Source organism: Coenobita brevimanus, chromosome 1, assembly GCF_032717465.1.
Source record: "Coenobita brevimanus isolate Jiangsu-jjx chromosome 1, ASM3271746v2, whole genome shotgun sequence".
In the NCBI taxonomy this organism is placed as follows: Eukaryota; Metazoa; Arthropoda; class Malacostraca; order Decapoda; family Coenobitidae; genus Coenobita; species Coenobita brevimanus.
In genome coordinates this window covers 60,062,870-60,082,040 of record NC_136954.1, presented here as the reverse complement: position 1 = coordinate 60,082,040, position 19,171 = coordinate 60,062,870, and the positions used below count along the sequence as shown (strand labels likewise).

The window sequence follows — 19,171 nt, the reverse complement described above, 5'->3', positions numbered from 1 at the left end:
AGAGAGAGAGAGAGAGAGAGAGAGAGAGAAAGAAAATCCATATAGCTGGTGGGGTTTTGGATGGGGGTTGGTGTTTTTAAGCCCCCCTCACCCCCCCCCCGTGAAAATTTTATGCTCTTGATCAATATCAAAAATTTTGAGGCCATATACAGTGATAGTTTTTTTTTGTTTTCCTGTACTAAATATTTCATGCATACTGGAACAGAAGATGAATTCTATAAACCATGATACTAATAATCAGTCTGATGCACCATTACCCACAATTCCTTACATTTAACGATACAATAAATAAATGAATAATAAATAAATGTTAGCAAATAAACAGACAAATACATAAAACTGTTAGGAAATAAAGAGATAAACGTTACGATCAGAACTCACCGATTTCCTCATATGTTTCCTCATCCTTCAGGCGCTCTTTGGCGTGTGGGCGGCGTTGTGGGCGGGTTTGGGCGTGATGATGACGATGGGCGTGAGGGGGTCGGAAGAGTGTGGCCCCAACCCTCTGACGGTGGTAGTGGCTGCAGGGATTAATCTAGGTAAGCATATCATGTTTTTTTTTTTATATTCTCTCTCTCTCTCTCTCTCTCTCTCAATAAAATCCAATCCTAACTTTCACTTTTGAGTCAGGTGGTCACTCTAAAACGGAAATATCAGTGTTTATCGTTTTGTTTCAGTCGCGGGAGTAGAAAGAATATGCACATAATAATTAAATATAAATTATCAAAAAGACGGCAGAATATATTTGCAGACTGGAAGCCAAGAAAGCGAAACGGAAGTTAAACGAACGTTAAAATATATGCAGAGGTACCTTGATTTTTGGCTAAAGTTTCTTGAAATTAGCTTCTTGATTTCCTGTGCATGCTCTCAAGGAATTTTCACCCTCAGGTCAACACGAAGTTATATTAATTCAAGACATATTTATTCACGCTTCACTAAAACAATATGCCAAGCTATTAGTTAATGGCAGTGGAAGTTTTAGCCATGTTAAAAGTTGACCCTGACTAATCTGAGATACAATACTGACCTAAAATAAGTTATGATGTAATACTAACCTAAGATGAGATGAAATAATGTGCTGCAGGAGAGTTAGAGGCAGTGGAGGTGTTGGCCATGCTGGAGGCTGACCCTGACACCTGGGGCGAGTTCCTGGCGCTGGTCCACGCTTATGACGATTGTGTCAGAACGTCTCATCTCAGGTACTGTACTTCTCCCTTGACATTTCTTCAACTATATCCACTATTAAAAAAAAAAAGAAAAAAATCGTTTGCTTCTCAAAATACAAATCTTTAGCTATATATACATTTTGCTTATATGTTCATTCTCCCTTCACATTTCTTCAATTACATGAACTTTTGTTTGTTCCCGACTCAGGACACAGACTGTATCCCATTTCACCAAGTCTGGCATCATCAGTGACGTCCTCATCGCCTGTAGTGTTCATGTAAATGCTCTGCACTGGGTTAACCTCTATTTATTACCATGAGAACCAATATAAAAAGGCAATACAAAAAGGTATATCCAGTACTGAGGACCTTTATCAGTGCTACAGGTGTTAAGGACATCACGGATAGTGCCAGACTCGGTGAAATTGGCTAGTAGAGAATCAATTTCCTGCAGCCCTTATAAGCTTTGCAATACTCGTACGCATCCCACACCTTTACATGTCATCACTTCGGCGTCAGTACTGTACCTGCTGAATACATATTAGATACTGAATACATATTAAGTTTGTCCTATCGAGGACTGGTTTTGGTATAACTTTAGAAGTAACCAACGTTACCGATTTTCATTATATTACGTCCCTGAACTATTCTAACCAAGACTTACCTTTTAAGCCTAGTTTGAGTTGGGGGAGCTAATTTTATAGGGGTTGTCATGTAGTGGCTTAGGCTCTCTCTCAGTAGCGGATGAATGTTGTGCCACATTGGCTGGTGCAGGCGTGTGCACTCGGTTTATGTGAGGCCCTAGGTTAGGTTAGATTGCGTTAGTTTAATGCAGATTAGTATGTTTTCAATTAATTTTGATCTTGATTTGAGGGGATAAACCCACTTTTGGAAATTACTCAAAATTACAAAAGGGGGATTTTCCCCCAAAAATGAAGGTCAAAACTAATTAAAACACGGTATTTTGCATTGGAAACCATAAAAATAATAATAAAAGAAAACGTTGGTTACTTGTAAAAATTTACCCTGATTTTTTTTTAATGACCTGTTGGTGGGCCCTGTGGCAGAGCAGTAGAGTTTGCTTTAACGATGTCTGATTCCACAAAGTATTTCCCGTCATAGTCTGGTACCGACCCCCCGTCGTTTCGGACAGCTTCACCACCACCAACCTATATAATACCTGCTAACACTACATTCTTTTCACTCTAACATGGTGTAAAACTGTCATCTCTCCAACTTGCCTACAGCTAGCAATGGATTGTCAAGATATGACGGTAGTCACGAAGGCGCCCACCTATAATAAACTCAGGATCTCAATTGTGGTACATAAGCAACACAGATAGTTAGCTGTTCCACTGTGAGTGCAAGAAGTGGTTGGAAAAAGACAAATATACCTACTTTGGGGTATGTAAAAAAGCGGACGCTCAATGTTTGCCTACCATTCTCTCCGACTGGCCGCGTTCAGTTGACTTTGGCCCCGTTGTTTACCAACCACCACTCCGACTGGACGCGTTAGTGATTTTCCGTGTCAATGCAATGGGAAACGTAATAATTAAACCAAACCTAACCTAACCAAACAAAACCTATTCCAACCTAACCTCACTTGTTTGACAGCCAGCATTCAAATTTAAAAATGCGCATTAGGAACATCAAAATACATGGCCAGCAACTGGGAGACGTTTCAGAGGTAAGTTTATAAAATTCCCCATACAGTAGCTGTGGTAATGTTATGCTGAATGTTTTTAGGGCGACTTCTCGTACCATCGACTGAGCGGGGTCCTCTTTCTAGAACTAGAACACTTACAAAGGAATAGGGCATAAAAACTCGGCAGGACACCTCAACACATATACTGCCTTAATCCAATTTCCCTTACAATATACATACAATGATATACATGATGTGGAACAGGAATAGTGACAGGCTAGTTAACAATAGGACATCACGTCACACATACACTGTGATAACACCTGAGTATTGTACAGCAGAATAATACAGAGTGATGGTGACAGTTCATAATCCTATCTCCTCAGTCTTTATATAATATAGTGTACTGGTCTGTTGAACTTGGATATCGCCACGACACTGGTATATCATTCTAGTCCCGGGAACTTAGGCACTGACACAGTATATGGCTACGTTAAGTTAGAGACACTTTCACTGGTGATATCCCTGTCTCATTGTATTTCAAATACACGGGCACTGTCACTTTCAAGTCTTTGATACAACAGTGGGATCTCACTGTGTCGTCACTGGGCTGCCGATGTCTGGGCTTAGCGTCCGGGAGTCGGAGGGAGCCCTACAGGTGAGCTCTCCCGCGGTAGGCACGGGACTGCTGCTGGGGGAGTCACAGCCCGGGCGCGTTTCTGGTCTGGGGTGCAGAGAGGCTCTCTCTTGTCAGGGCCTTGACCTGGTGAGGGGCCCTCGGGGCTGGGGCCAAACAGCGTCAGGAGCCGGGCCTGCCGCTTCTTACTCCGGGCGGAGGGCCGATGGTGAGTGGGGCCAGGGCGGTCCCGCCCTGGGGTCCGAGGGGTGTCCCTGGGAGTCCTGGGACTGCGGTTGCCTCTAGGCTGGGGCACTGCCAGGGGCTGGTTGCGGCACCTCGTCCGTAGGGCGTCCGTCAGGACCAGGCGTCGTTCAGGGGCAGGCTGGAGGGCATGGATTCTGCTTTCAGCTATCGGACCTCGCCACCACTCCTGGAACGGCAGCATCTCCAGGGAACCACACCAGGAGGGAGAGACAGAAAGGCGTCCCGCACGGCCGCCAGGTGAAGAGTGGGCCGCTCAAGGGACCTTCTCCTCAGAACCCTCGGGACTGTGGACGAGGGGCGTACAGTGGCCGTCCCTTCCCCGACACATACAGTGCCCATTGCTGCGGTTCCACAGGCCCTTGGGAGAGCAGCAGGATGTACAGTGGCCGTTACTGCAGTGCTGCTTCGGGAGGAAGAGGCAGATGAGAGACGTACAGTGACCGTTCCCTCCCTAGCGCGTACAGTGGCCGTCGCCGCGGGTCTGCCTGCCCGACGGGAAGAAGCTGAGGGACGTACAGTGGCCGTTACCACGATGCTACTCCCGTAGAAGAAGGAGGAGGTGAATGAGGGACATACAGTTACCGTTCCCTCCCTGATGCGTACAGTGGCTGTTGTCGTGGTTCCACCTCTCCCGCCTTTGCCTGTTGGTGTGCATACAGTGGCCGTCACACTGAGGCGGGCTCCAGGTGTGGCTGCAGCATAAGGCGTACAGTGGCCGTCACACTGAGGCGGGCTCCAGGTGTGGCTGCAGCAGAAAGGCGTACAGTGGCCGTCCCTTCCCCGGTACGTACAGTGGCCATTACCGCGGTGCTGCAGGGGGAAACAGCTGAGGGACATACAGTGGCCGTTCCCTCCCCAGTAAGTACAGTGGCCATTACCGTGGTGATGCCTGGGACTGTATCTGGAGCAGTCCCACCCCGATCCTGGCGAAGGCTGGTCCAGTCGAGATGTAGTCTCCCATCACTGCGACGTCGTGGCTGGGCGGGCTGAGGGGAAAAGGGACAAAAGGTCGGGGTGCACCTGAGCACGTCTCGTTTTGGGCCGGCATCATGTCCACCTGGCCCACTGGTGTCTTCCTGGGGTGGGAGTGGGGCTGTGGCTCGGTAGTGGGGTGGGGGGTTTGGCGGCGGGAGCGCGCATTTCAGTTACAGTGATCCAGGAATAACAACAAGTAGCCTGTGAAAGACTCATTTCAACAGAAAATATGGAAAGGCTGCGTCCGTTTGGTAAAATAAGTATGAAAAAAAATGTAGAGCTGTAGCATTCTTTCATTTGCCACTGAGCTACTTGAATATGTAGCTGCAAAGAGGGCGCAAATATAGGCCAAGTAGAGGTAAGGAAAGTATATTGTGGACCTTCCTATGTACACACACAAAGTAAACACTCCACTTCAGTGCACAACTGTACTTACTTAAATTTGTATTAAATTGTATAGATAAGCATGGTGATAGAAGGACCCTTAAGATTGGACTACTAATCTTAAATTTTTTTTCTCAGGTACAGACGCATGGCCTCAGGGATCCAGATTGACGCTCACACCTCGGTTCTAGAACAGCTGATGGACAAGATTGAGGGAAAAAAGTCGAGACGGGACCGTCTTTCACCTGTCCCACACCTTCTGTCCCATTTTGTACCACAGGCCAACAGCAAACTGTCCCACAAACCACTTCCCCATTCAGATCATCAGCACTTACACCTGTCTGGCAGCTCGAATCAGTAACTCGCAAAGCTTATTCTGAATTTACGAAAATGACTTGGAATTACAGGTGGAAAGGAATCAAACGCACTCACTATTGAGGGTGGTCCATATATAATGCTCTTTTACTCCACGGGGACAATTTTTCATTTATTCTTGGATGGCTCAGTCAGCCTTCCTCCTTTTCGTTAGGTAGTGGGAGAAAGAAAGCTGCCCACGTATTCACACTGTGTTGTACTGATGGGATTTAAAAGAACTTTGGGCTGTAACCCTCTCCTTGCAGCATTTACAGGTGATAGGAAGCGTTGTGAGGAACACACTGAGGTGGTTTGGCCATGTGGAGAGGATGGAGGGTGAAAGACTGACGAAGAGAGTGTATGTGAGTGAGGTGGAGGGTGGAAGAGGGAGGGGGAGACCGAGGATGAGATGGAGGGATGGGGTGGAGAGGTATATGAGAGAGGGGGGTGTGAGTTGGGAGCAGGGTAGTGAAATGGCGGGGGACAGGGCGACTTGGAGGCGATTTGTTTGTGGCCACCCCAAATGGGATTGAGGCGTCTGGCAATAGATAGATAGATAGAATATTAATTCCCTATTCATACTGCCACTTCCACACCCACACCAGCAGACTGAGCTGTCCCCACAACGCCTACCCCCGTGTTTCCACTGGAGTGCTATTTACGGACCACATATTACTTATGTGACATAACTTAGACTTTGGTTTAGCAGGAAGAACTAGAATCTTGAGAGGACTGTGCATGCCCTTATAGGAGTTCTTCCTGCAGAAGAAATACAGCCTACGATAATTTCTCTAAGGAAAAAAGGAAGCAGGGTAATTACAAAGGAAACCAATAACTCACCGATATGGCAGCGTAAATATGTTATACTCCTTTTATTCTAGCTTGGCCTATAATTACCACCTCTTCTGACTAAATGCTGGTTTGTCGCAGTACATTAGCACCAGAATTTCATGTTTGTCACGAAGTGCTATATAGGATGTACAGCCGTAGTACTGTCTTTGTCACTAAGCTGAGTGAAATCAACAGCAAAAAGAAAAAAAATAATCTGGGTCAAGTTAAGGTTAAACAACTATATTCTGATGAATGACAGATAAATTATAGCAGCTTCTTGCATGCATGTAGGCAAATAAATATAAAATGAATAAACTTGTCTTTAAAAAAACAAAAAAATAAAAGTCATAAAGATTAATTCGCTATGTGGTATATGTATTCTCCTTACACATATGGGCTCATATTCTTGTCGGGAAGCTACTCCCTAACACCTCTTCCACTACGATATTTTTTTGGATGTGGCTGGTATATATCCTTTTGTACACATTTTATGCAAAGTATGACAATATTGAAAGTATTTGTGCAACACAGAAGAAGACAGAAATGTGTAACAAACAAATCGCTGAAGAAAAGGAGTTAGGGAACTTCCTTAATCGACAAGAATACAGGTAATGGTCACATCAAGGGCCATCTTGTAGGTGGCACAAACTGATTCGTAGCACCTCATCCCTGATGATTTATTTTGTACATTACACCTTAATGTCCTCCTGTATGTATCCGTATCGTTTTACCATCGACTCAGCTTACATCAATTGCATGTGAAAGGATAATGAAGTGTGATGCACTGAATAAATAGCCAGCTCGATCTCTTGTCACTCCGCACACTCATCCACCATATCTCTCCACTTTCTCGGCTTACCTCACCTCCAACCTTCAAATTCGCTCACATATACCTTTATCACCACGCTACTGTCGTCCATTCTCTCCACATGACAATACCATCTCAGTACACTCTCTTTGATTCTGGTGTCCACAGACTTCCTCACTCCGCATCTGTCATGCATCACATTACTCTGTATCCTACCCACTCTCTGTACTCTACATACATTCCTCAACAGTCTCATCTCCACTGATCTTACTCTTGACTTTTCATTTTCATGCCATACCATAGTCTCACACCCATATGTTAAAATTGGCACTAACACTCCTTCATGCAAGCCTCGTGCAGCTGCAACACTCAATCCTCTGTTTCTTTAACAAGGCCATCATAGCACCAGCTACTTTCCTCCCTAGTCTCACTTCTTTTGCACATCTTCCTCTTTTTTTTTTTTTTTCCACTGTACCCAGGTATTTCAACACTCATCAATTTCAGTCTCACTCCAATCACTGTAACATCACACTGGGAGTCACCTTCTCTCTCAATAACATCACTTTACTCATTTCTACATTTACTCTCAAGGCACAGTGCTCACAGACATCCACAACATCCTGCACTAGTCTACCAAGGTCTCGTCCGGTACTTGCAAGTATGTAGTACTGCATCATCAGCATACATAAAATTTGAGATTTTTCATCCATCACCATTCATTACTAACGGCATCCCTCTCTCCATAGCTCTTGTTTTTACTTCATTCATCACCCCATCCATATATATGCTGAACAACCATGGGAACATTGCCCAACCTTGTCGCACGCCCAAACTGATTGTGAACCGCTCACTTAGATGTCCATTCACCCTTACAAATGCCTATCATCATAAAAACTCTTAACGGCACCTAGCAGCTTACCATCTACACCATACATATGCAAAGCCTTCCACAATCCTTCTCTGTCTAATCTGTTGTATGCTTTTTCCAGATTCATCAATGTCGTAAACACACAGTCCTTCTCATAAGCCTTCTCTACTATCTGTCTCTCTGCAAATATTTGGTCCATAAATTCTCTTGCACTCCTAAAGCCTCCCTGTTCGTCACTCACTGGGTCTTCCGATATTCCTCTTACTTTTTCTATGATAATTTTTCCATATACCTTCCCTACAACACTCAATAGACTTATGCCACAATAATTCTTGCACTCACTTCACTCACCTTTATTTTTGTACAGGGGTACAATTACAGCCTTTTTCCACTCTAGTGGCACAGTTTCACTCATCCATGCCTTCTTACATATCTCCAGCAAGCACTTTATTCCACTTTCTCCACTACACTTAATCATCTCTGCATACACCTCATCAACACCGGCTGCCTTCCCATTTTTTTTAAACCGTTTCACAACATGCTTCACTTCTGCGAGAGTCACATTTCCTGGCACTGCATTCCTTCTCTGCACACTCCCCAAACCAATCATGCTTACAGCTGCTCTGCTCTCTCCATTCCCATTCACCAAACTTTCAACCCCTTCAGGTTGCAAATAGGTCTGTGCGTCCGGTCTCAAAAATCGCATTTTTGAGACAGGACTGTTAGCAAGTGCAAATCCCCCCATGCTGTTTCTCACCACTGATGCCAACATTTGGTGAGTACATACACTATATACATTACTGTATTACTGTATTGTATCATTACTGTGTTGCTTTTACATGCTTAGTTTTCATCTTTTACTCATGGTAAAGTTTTTAGGATTGAGGGTCGAGACGGACAGAATCATAATATCCAGCCCAAAGCCGAATGCTGCACAGGATATGCTATATCTGGCATTTTACTTTAACTGGCATAGGGCTTGGCTGAATTACAATGGATAATTGAGAGTTCACTGTACTTGGAGCTTGAACAGTTGTACTGCAGTGTTAGAAAGAGGATGATGTAGCTGAGGGATGGTGAGAAAATTTTACCATCGGCAGGTCTGGTAGTAGCTAATACAATAAAGGCACTACAGTACATACTTCCTGACAAAAGAGACTGTAATGATGATGATGATGGTGATGATGATGATACAGTGTACTTGTCTGAGCATGAACAAAACACAAATGAAATTCAACTGAGTTAACACTTGCATGTGACTGTTTTAACTAGGCAGTACTTGTATACTGGTATACAGAAATAGAAATGCTCTCCTTTAAGTTTATTTATGTTTTTTGAATTTCTTTTTACTGTTATTCTTGTTCTTAATGCGGTTCCGGACCCCCATGCTCTCCTCCCCGTCTTCTTCCACTTCTCTCTTCTTTCCACGTTTCCCAGACCTTTCATCCAGCCTGGCCATCTCCTGCAAGGGTACACATGGATGTTAGGGACAAATATAAATGAGGGAGGCAGGGTTAGACTGGCAGGAGGGAGCAGTGACAGCAGGGCTTGTAAGGTGTTTTCACTGCAGCCACTCTGCAACTAATTGATGCTCCGACATCTGGTAAGGAACAGCAACACAAACATTAAAGAAAGGGGTAACTTGATGAATATGGTGCTCAATGATGATGATGAGAGGAAGATTAAGAACAAAACAGAGGGGCATGCATTAACCCATCAGTCTGATTACATCATCATCATCATCATCTGGACCTCCTTTCCCACCCCAGGGCAGAGTGAGGAGTAGCAGCATCTAGACAGCCAAAGTTTGCCCAATTCAATGGGCCATCTTCCATTTACTCATCATTCAAGCCCACAGAATCCTGGCCCCATCTGATAGGCCACAATGTTTCACCATGTACAGTACTGTAGCTTCATATATACCTATCCAATATTCAATCCTAACACCGTCACGTTAAAATGGGGTGCCATATCCTTGGTAATGCACTTCGCACAAAATTCATCCAGCCAGCTTGATCTCTTGTCAGTCCTTTCACCTCACCAACTTCCATATCTCTTTTCCTCACACACTCATCCATCAGATCTCCCCACCTTCTTCTTGGTCTAACTTGCCTCCTCCCTCCTTCAAACTGACTTGGATATCCCTTTTTCACCACTCTATTGTCATCCATTTTCTCCACATGAGCATACCATCTCAGTGGACTCTCTTTGATTCCGGTGTCCACAGAATTCCTCACTCCGCAGCTTTCACGAATCACATTACTCAATATCCTATCCACTCTTTGTACTCCACATACAGTACATTCCTCAACAGTCCCATCTCCACTGCTCTTACTCTTGACTTTTCATTTTCATGTCACATCATAGTCTCACACCTGCATGTTAAAGTTGAGACTAACACTCCTTCAATTAAGCCTTGCGCTGCTGCAGCACTCAAGCCTCTGTTTCTTATCCAGGCCTTCACAGCACCAGCTACTTTCCTTCCTACTGTCACTCTACTTTTCACTACTTCAGCACATTTTCCTCTCTTTTCTATCACTGTACACAGGTATTTGAACTCTCTCACCAATTCAAGTCTTTCTCTCCATTCACTGTAACATCACACTGGGATTTACCTTCTCTCAATAACCATCACTTTAGTCTTTTCTACATTTGTTCTCATAGCATGATGCTCAGAGACATCCACAAATTTCTGCACTTATCTACCAAGCACTTGTTCGGTATTTGTAAGTGGCACTGCATCATCAGCATACATCAAATTTGAGATAATCCATCCATCACTATTCATTACCAATGCCATCTCTTTATCAGTTACCCATGTTTTTACTTCTCGCATCATCTCATCCATACATATATATACTGAACAACCATGGGGACGTCGCACAACCTTGTCACACACCCACAATGATTGTGAACCATTCACTCAGATGCCCATTTACTCTTAAACATGCCACATAACCATCATAAAAACTCTTGACAGCACCTAGCAGCTTACCATCTATACTGTACATGTGCATATCCTTCCAAAATCTTTCTCTGTCTGCTTTGTCGTATGCTTTTTCCAGATCCATAAATGCTGTAAACATATAGTCCTTCTCATAAGCCTTCTCCACTATCTGTCTCACTGCAATATTTGATCCACACAGCCTCTGCCACTCCTAAAGACACCCTGTTTGTCAATCACTGGGACTTCTGACAGCTGTCTTACTTTCTCTATGATAATTCTTCCATATACCTTCCCTACAACACTCAACAGACTTATGCCACAATTTTCTTGCACTCTACGCCCCTCAAACCAATCATGTTAAATATCGCTTTGCTCTCTCCATTCCCATTCATCAGACTTTCAAAATATTCTTTCCATCTGGTCCTTACTTCATCCCCATGGGTTAATAATCTACCACTTACATGCTTCACACTTTCACATTTCTTTCCACTGTCACTTCTACATTTCTGCACCTCTTTCCAGACTAACTTCCTATTTTCAGAGTAATTTGCATTCATTTTTCTTCTTAGATCATCATTTTGAGTTTGGGAGAGTGTGTATGAAAAGGAATATAAAGGTGAAGGTAGGGAACAGAAAAGTTATGGTCTTCGAAAGAAGTAAAGTCAGTGAATGTACAGTGAGGTTGGATGAGGAGGAAATGTAAAATGTGAGTGCGTTTAAGTACTTGGGTAGTGTGATGAGTAAGGATGAAAGTTTAGAGGGTGAAGTGCTTGAAAGGGTACAACAAGGAAGAAAGGTTGCTGGTTCCTTGAGAGCATTGATAAGAAACAAGAAGGTGAGCATGGAAGTGAAAAAGTTACTTCATGACAGTACTGTGATACCAACTTTAATGCATGGAAGTGAAGCTTGGACCTTGCTGGAGAGACAGAAGTCAAGAGTGGGAGCAGTGGAAATGAGCTGAGAGGTGCCTGTGGGGTCACATGAAGAGACAGACTGACAAATGAGGATGTGCAGGAACATCGTGGTGTGGAGGTGGATGGGATAGGAAGGGTTAGGAGAAACACACTGAGGTGGTTTGGCCATGTGGAGAGGATGGAGAGTGAGAGACTGATGAGAAGAGTGTATGTGAGTGAGGTGGAGGGGGGGAGAGGGAGGGGGAGGCCAAGGATGAGATGGAGAGATGGAGTGAAGAGGGATATGAGAGAGGGGGTTGTGAGCTGGTAGCAGGACAGTGAAATGGCGGGGGACAGGGCGACATGGAGGCGATTTGTTTGTGGCCACCCCTTACGGGATTAAGGTGTCTGGCAATAGACAGACAGACAGATCATCATTTACCTCCTCCTTTTTCCTCTCACTAGTCACGATGTACTGCTGCCTACTTCTTTCTAAGCCTTTATCATTCTTTTTCTGTGCCTGCCCTCCTCTCTTCCTATTTCTCCCATCTTTCCTGTCACTTCTTATTGCTTTTCTTTTCTTTACAGGTGGCTTTACATTGAGTGACAAGCCAAATGGTTTCCTGTAGGCCAAGAAACCATTTACAACGATGGGTGGTAACCTTGTAACCAAACCATACGTGCTCCCTACGTGTCAACAAGTGGGTTGGTGGAGGGTTAGTGCCCCTCCCTGAAAAACATATAACTCAAAGTCAAATGGCCACGCCTTACGGGATTATGGTGTCTGGCAATAGATAAATAGTCTCTTTACATGCTTCTTGCTCTCAATATATTCATTTCTTATTTCAACAGAACCCCTGTTCTGTATCCACTCTAGCCACTTCCTCTTTTCCTCCATTGCACTCTTAACTTCTTCATCCCACCATGCCGTACATTTCTTCTTTGTTGCTACTCTTGCCACATCACACACTGCTTTAGCATTCCTAACTATGCAATCCCTATATGTATTCCAAAGGCTGTCCAGATCCATTTCATTCCAATTCACTGATTCTAACTCCTCCCCTACTTAGGTTCTGTACTCATCTGCCATTTCTTTGTTCCTCAGCTTCTCAATTTTCAGTCTTTCTCCCTGACTGCTCCTCTCTCTCCTGGTCCACCTCACTCCTCTCAGCTTAATCTTGCATACCACAATCATATGATCTGACACACCTCACATCATCCTCTCACTGTCCTCGTATCAGCAACACTTCCCGGCACCGATTTCTCAACAAGCACGTAATCAATCAGGCTCCTTTCAGCACAATCTCAATTCCTTCTGTACCATGTATATTTATGTGCGTCTTTATGCTTGAAGTAAGAATTACAAATGCACAATCTCCTTTCCTGACACAAGTCCTTCAATCACTTCCCATTATCATTCTCTCCTGGTACTCTATTACTACCCATTATATCATTCACAGGACCAGTGCCTACTCTCCCATTCATATGCCCGATTACAAACACTTTACAACTCCTGGGCAAGTCTCCTACTACTACATTCAACTCATCTCAAAACCTGTCTTTCTCTGTCTCATTCCTGTCATCACACGGTGCATACAGTACAATCACCACCACTTTCACCTTCTCAAACTTGAACTTGACATACATACATCTCATACTGACACATTTGTAATCTCTCACTCCACTCTGCCACACTTCATTCATCAAAAAAGCAACTCCTTCCCTGCATCTTCCTCGCCTATTCATGCCTGACCTTACACATTTCACACCCTCCCACTCCTCAGCTTCATACCCCTTCATCTTTGCTTCACACAATGCCATCACATCATATCTCGCAATCTTGAACACATTCACTACTTACACTCTCTTGCTTTTCTCATTCAAACCTCTCACATTCCACATGGCCATGCAAACCTGCCCATTTGGCTGGGGCCCTGGGCAGGTATTGGGCCCTCCAAGGCTCTCTGAAAACGTCTAGCATACTTTCATGATTTTTAGATAGGGGAATCATGAGGACACTTAACCCAGCCAAAACCCCCGGTTATATGGGTATCACCCAGTGTAGTAAATGGTTTCTGCTTAGGAGAGATCTCTAGAAAAGAAAAAGTAAAATTTTAAACTTCTACCCACAGCTAAATATAATAATCTGGGGATAGCATAAGTAAAATGCTAAAGAAAGTAAGTCACTGGACTAAAGGTGTTAAGACACATAGTTTGGAAGGTAGCTTGACATAAATGCAGGCCAACAGCTGGGTGGACGTCTGTTTGTCACGGTCACCTCAGACATAATACTGTAATAGGATAAAATATCACACATTTGATAAACAGAAAAGTGCAGTTTACAGCAGGGAGATAAGGTGGACTGAAGCTGAAACGGGACATGGGTGATGAGTGTATGCAGAAACACTAGAGCTGGGCCAATGTAAGGGTGATGAGTGTATGTAGAAAGGTGTGGACAAGCCCCTGGTATTTTTTACAATAATTTATGGAGCATGTGCTGATAACAGAACATATTTGACATTTCTGTATCACTGCCAACGGCTGGTCACTTTACAATGTGGGATGCAGGCTGATCACAGTAACAATAACATGTGTTTCATTAATGACTGTCAAAAATTAAGGGCTTACTACCTCTGCACACTAAGTTTTATGTTAGTCCATACATGGTAACCACGAAAGAACTAACTAAACTGACCATTTTGGCAAACCTCTCGGCTTCTGCAATTCTTTCCTCTAGAACCAAGGCCTCCTCCTTCACAGTTGGGTAAACTTCCAACTTCATGTTCAGAAGCTGCTCAATCCTCTGATACACCTCAACCTCATACTGAAAAGAGAATGGAAAATAAAACATCATCTTTCCAATTGATTAACTCTGTCGGATATGTTTATGTCAAGTTACAGAATGTGGTGAAAGTTTTTGACATATCAGATACAGCCAGGATTCCAGGGGCTTGAATGATGAGTGAATGGTAGCATGGCCCATTGGAGTGGGCAAACATGGGCTGTCTGGACATTGCTATACCTCACCCTGCCCTAGGATGAGAAAGGAGGTCCGGATGATGATGACGATCATGATCATCATCATTCCAATTCTTTAATTCCCACCTCAGACATGAAGCGTAGAAATAGCAAATCATCATCATCCTAACCATTTTTCCCACCAACAGATGGAGTGCGGTAGGATCCAGAAACAATGAAAGATGAAGTGCAAGAGTGGAAGAACTATCAGCAGCATGTTCAGTGAAATGGGCTACACAACCATTTGCATATAAATCAAACCCCTACAAATACTGGCCTCACCTCACAGGTCTAATCATCTGCACTATTCTGGGGAAAATTTTCTTTACAGATGCACTTTACATATGCAGTACCAATACTAATAAAGACAAAGTATCATAACCACTGCGATCATGTCGTATCATCAAGTAGATACATGACTTGACTCTGGAAAAACTGTAAAAATACAAATTTTCAACCAGCAACTAATATGGCTTGCCCCACTCTATAAAGCAAACAGGCTCTACTCCAATTTCCACCTTCACAAAGTGACCTCATTGTCAGTGCTGGGCAGGTGCGCAAACACTTGTGCAAAGCGCAACTGCGCACCGTTGCGCTCCGGTGAATATCGTTTGCGCATTGCGCACCGCATGAGACCATGCGCAATATTGCACTTTCGCACATGAAAAGACAGGTGTGCAAGTGCAAATTTAGTTGTGCTTACACAACTAAATTTGCACTCACACACCTGCCTTGCACACCTGCCCTGTGGATTGCGCACTGTGCAATCCAAGGGACATGTGGTCTTGGGAGCCTCCCGTATGTCTGGACAAGGGATGGGGGAGGCTCGGGCAGGTCACGAGGGTTCTGGTGGGAGGCGGGAGGGACAGAGGGTAGTAGCGTTTCTTAAAATGCTTCAACAGGGACAATGTATTTTAATATTTTTTAAATTATTATTATTAGCAGTAAATAATAATAAATTAAAAATACATTATTTATTAAAGGTAGCATATGCAATTCCTTACAAAAATCATTAAAACATTATTTAAATCATATATACTATCTATCTATCTACTGTATAGCCTGATGCCCTGATCCAGCAAAGGGTGGCCGCAGACAAATCGCCTCCAAGTCGCTCTGTCACCCACCATTTGACTACCCTCCCCCCAACTCACTCCCCCCTCCCTCATATACCTCTCAGCTCCATCTCTCCACCTCATCCTCGGTCTTCCCCTCCCGCCACCTCACCTACATACACCCTCTTAGTCAGTCTTTCATTCTCCATTCTCTCCACATGTCCAAACCACCTCAGTGTACTTCTAATCTTCTCAACCACATCCACATCCACCCCACAACATTCTTTCACTTCTTCATTCGTCAACCTGTCCCTCCATGTCACTCCACATACTCCTCTCAAGTAGCTCATTTCCACTGCTCTCACTCTTGATTTGTTCCCCTCTTGCAAGGTTCATGCCTCGCTTCCATATCAAATATCCACAACCTAATAATTTCTTAGGCTGTGGATATTTGGCTTAAATAATATGTTTTAATGATTTTGTAAGGAATTACACATGCTATTGTATATCTATACTGAATTATTAAATAAAACGTCTTGCGAAAATGCAGATAAAAGTAAAACTGGCAACATCACATTTCCCTGTCCCTCCACTTCGCAGCCCGCTCACTCCTCTGTTTGAACTTCACGAATGATAAAGTTACTACAGTACGTGACAGTACTGTGATACCAGCTCTAATGTATGGAAGCGAAGCTTTGACCTTGTTGGAGGGACAGAAGTCAAGAGTAAGAGCTCTGGAAATAAATGAGTTATTTGAGAGGAGCATGTGGAGTTACATGGAGAGACAGACTGGCAAATGAGGAAGTGAAGGATCGTTCTGGTGTGGATATGGATGTGATAGGAAGCGTTAGGAGAAACACACTGAGGTGGTTTGGTCATATGGAGAGGATGGAGAGTGAGAGACTAATGAGGAGAGTGTATGTGAGTGAGGTGGAGGGGGAAGAGGGAGGGGGAGGTCAAGGATGAGATGGAGGGATGGAGTAAAGTATATGAGAGCAGGGGGTGTGAGCTGGGAGCAGGGCAGTGAATTGTCAGGGGACACGGCGGCATGGAGGTGATTTGTTGCTTGTTTGTGGCCAATGGCCACACCTTAGGGGATTAAGGCGTCTGGCAATAGATAGATTGATAGAATAATAATAAATAAAAGTAAGTATGCTAATTCATTTAAATATCTCCATTTTTTACAGTATTTCCCACAAGTATATGCAAATGGTTTGCGCTAGCACTTAGCGACATTGCGCAAGCTAAATATTAGATTGCGCACTTGCACAAATTACAAATAATAGAAAATAATAATAATAAATAAAAGTAAGTATGCTATTTTATTTAAATATCTCAATATTTAACAGTAATTCTCACAAATATATGCAAGTGGTTTGCGCTTGCGCTTTGCAACATTGCGCAAGCTAAATATTTGTCAGATTGTGCACTTGCGCTTGCGCACTGAACTGTGGCTTGCGCATTGAACTGTGGATTGCGCAGTGCGCTTGTGAAAGGTCTCTCTTCATTTGCGCTGCCCACCACTGCTCATTGTAACATCATCATCATCACCATCATCTAATCCTGTGTTGTCCCATGAGGAGCATAGGAGCCCGGAGCTAGGCAAGTTGGTTCTGACAGTTAAGATGAGTGTGACCAGCGTCACTCATTCCTGGGTGGCCTTACATAAACAATAAAAACCCCAATCATCCCTTGGATATAAATCTGCACTGGCTAAATCCAATTGGAGAACCGTAGTTACCCACTAAACCACCGACTGCCATAATTTGGTTATATGGTTACCACCCAGCATAGTACATGGTTTCCTGGTGTACAGGAAACCATTTGGTTGTCACTCACTGTAGTCACCCACAGGCAGAAAGAAGAGGAAAGAGTGAAGGAAAAAAAAGACACAAGAGGGAGTGTCGAGTCACCCATAGGCACAAGGAAGAGGAAAGAATGAAGGAAAAAAGAAAGAAGAGGGGGGAAGGAAAGAAGGAAGGAAGAGAGGAAAGGGCAGTCAACCAACAGCAGCACTACATCGAGTGAGTGGTTGATGAGCGACCCCACCTACCACTAACCTCATTGTAATAACAGCCTTTAATATTTTTATAAATTATATGATTTATTACAGTAGGCTTGCTGTAATGTACCCCAATATAGCAGATATCAGATTTAACGGATGCCACAATGCCACCTGAACTTTTATTGGCTATAACAAGCAATGACTTAAATGGGGCACAATACATGTGTTTCCTACCCTTTTTACTCCAACCTGGCCTGAAACTGCCCTCTCCCCATTGTGAATGCTGAGTTGTAATAACAGACAATGGTAATGCTGTACCAGTCATATAGCAGTGTTATGACATGAATGTGGAATTAGCTACAAAAGGGCATGGGTCAAGTTTGTGTAAAATGGGTGTAGTTTACATTTTTAGAACTAGAACCATATAACCAACTCAAACGTTCCCTACATGGCAACATGTGGGTTGGTGGAGGGTTAGTGCCCTTTCCTGTAAAACTACCAACTCAAAGACAAATGGCTACCCGTTACGGGATTATGGCACCTGGCTATGGACAGATAGTACTAGAATATGCTATTGTATTCATTTATTTTCAACTACTGTACTATATGCACTTGAAATCCTACCTCCGAAGGGACCCTTTAGATATAACGGACTATTGGATTAAACAGATCTGGCTTTCCACAATTAGTCTGTTATAGAGAGAGTCTACTGTATTATTGTTTTCTAAAGGTCGTACTGAAGGGAAGAAGCAGGATTATGATAATCATACACCGTATTTCTATTCAGATTTAATTTTTCAGTACATGAATCAGAATGGAAAAATCCAGTGTACCATCTCCCTACCTACAGCATGGAGCTACCAGGCTGCTTAACACCATCACTGTGACTATTCCATCCCTAAATCAGTAGTTTCAAGGTGGTACTTTCAACTCATCACTGCTGCCCTTATTTAAAAATCACATTTTGTAACTTAGGGAATCAGTTACTATAGTCGCGGCGCATGACTCTGAAGTTGTCATTAACGTGCTCTGGCAACCTACTTGTCAAAAGGCATCTGATTTTGTGTATATCATATGCCTGTGATCTGTGGATATTATGTTCGTGTATTATAATACTCATGTATAATATATTCATGTAGAATAATGTGATTTGTGTATAATACGATACGAAATCGTACACACTGTTGAAAGATAGGTTGCCAGGGTACGATAATGACAACCTCAGAGTCGTGCACCACGACTATAGCACTCTTGCTCTTCTATACCCCTCTCTTATTCAACCATACATAACCTACTCTTTCACTGCCCCATCAGGAGCATGGGGACCCAGGGCTGGGCT

At 43.5% G+C, this 19,171-nt stretch overlaps 1 protein-coding gene across 2 annotated transcripts in view; it reads right to left on the bottom strand.

Moving 5' to 3' along the window:
- Positions 1 to 7,954: 7,954 nt before the first annotated feature.
- Positions 7,955 to 19,171, bottom strand: part of pths (probable ATP-dependent RNA helicase DDX47) — a 36,405-nt gene continuing 25,188 nt past the window's right edge. For both annotated transcript variants that reach the window (XM_080276923.1, XM_080276889.1), the window contains 2 exons: positions 14,450 to 14,578; positions 7,955 to 9,376 (listed from right to left, as the gene is read on the bottom strand). In XM_080276923.1, the coding sequence (XP_080133049.1) occupies positions 9,236 to 9,376; positions 14,450 to 14,578 (270 nt within the window). In that variant the 3' untranslated portion in view covers positions 7,955 to 9,235. The remainder of the gene's footprint in view (positions 9,377 to 14,449; positions 14,579 to 19,171) is intronic.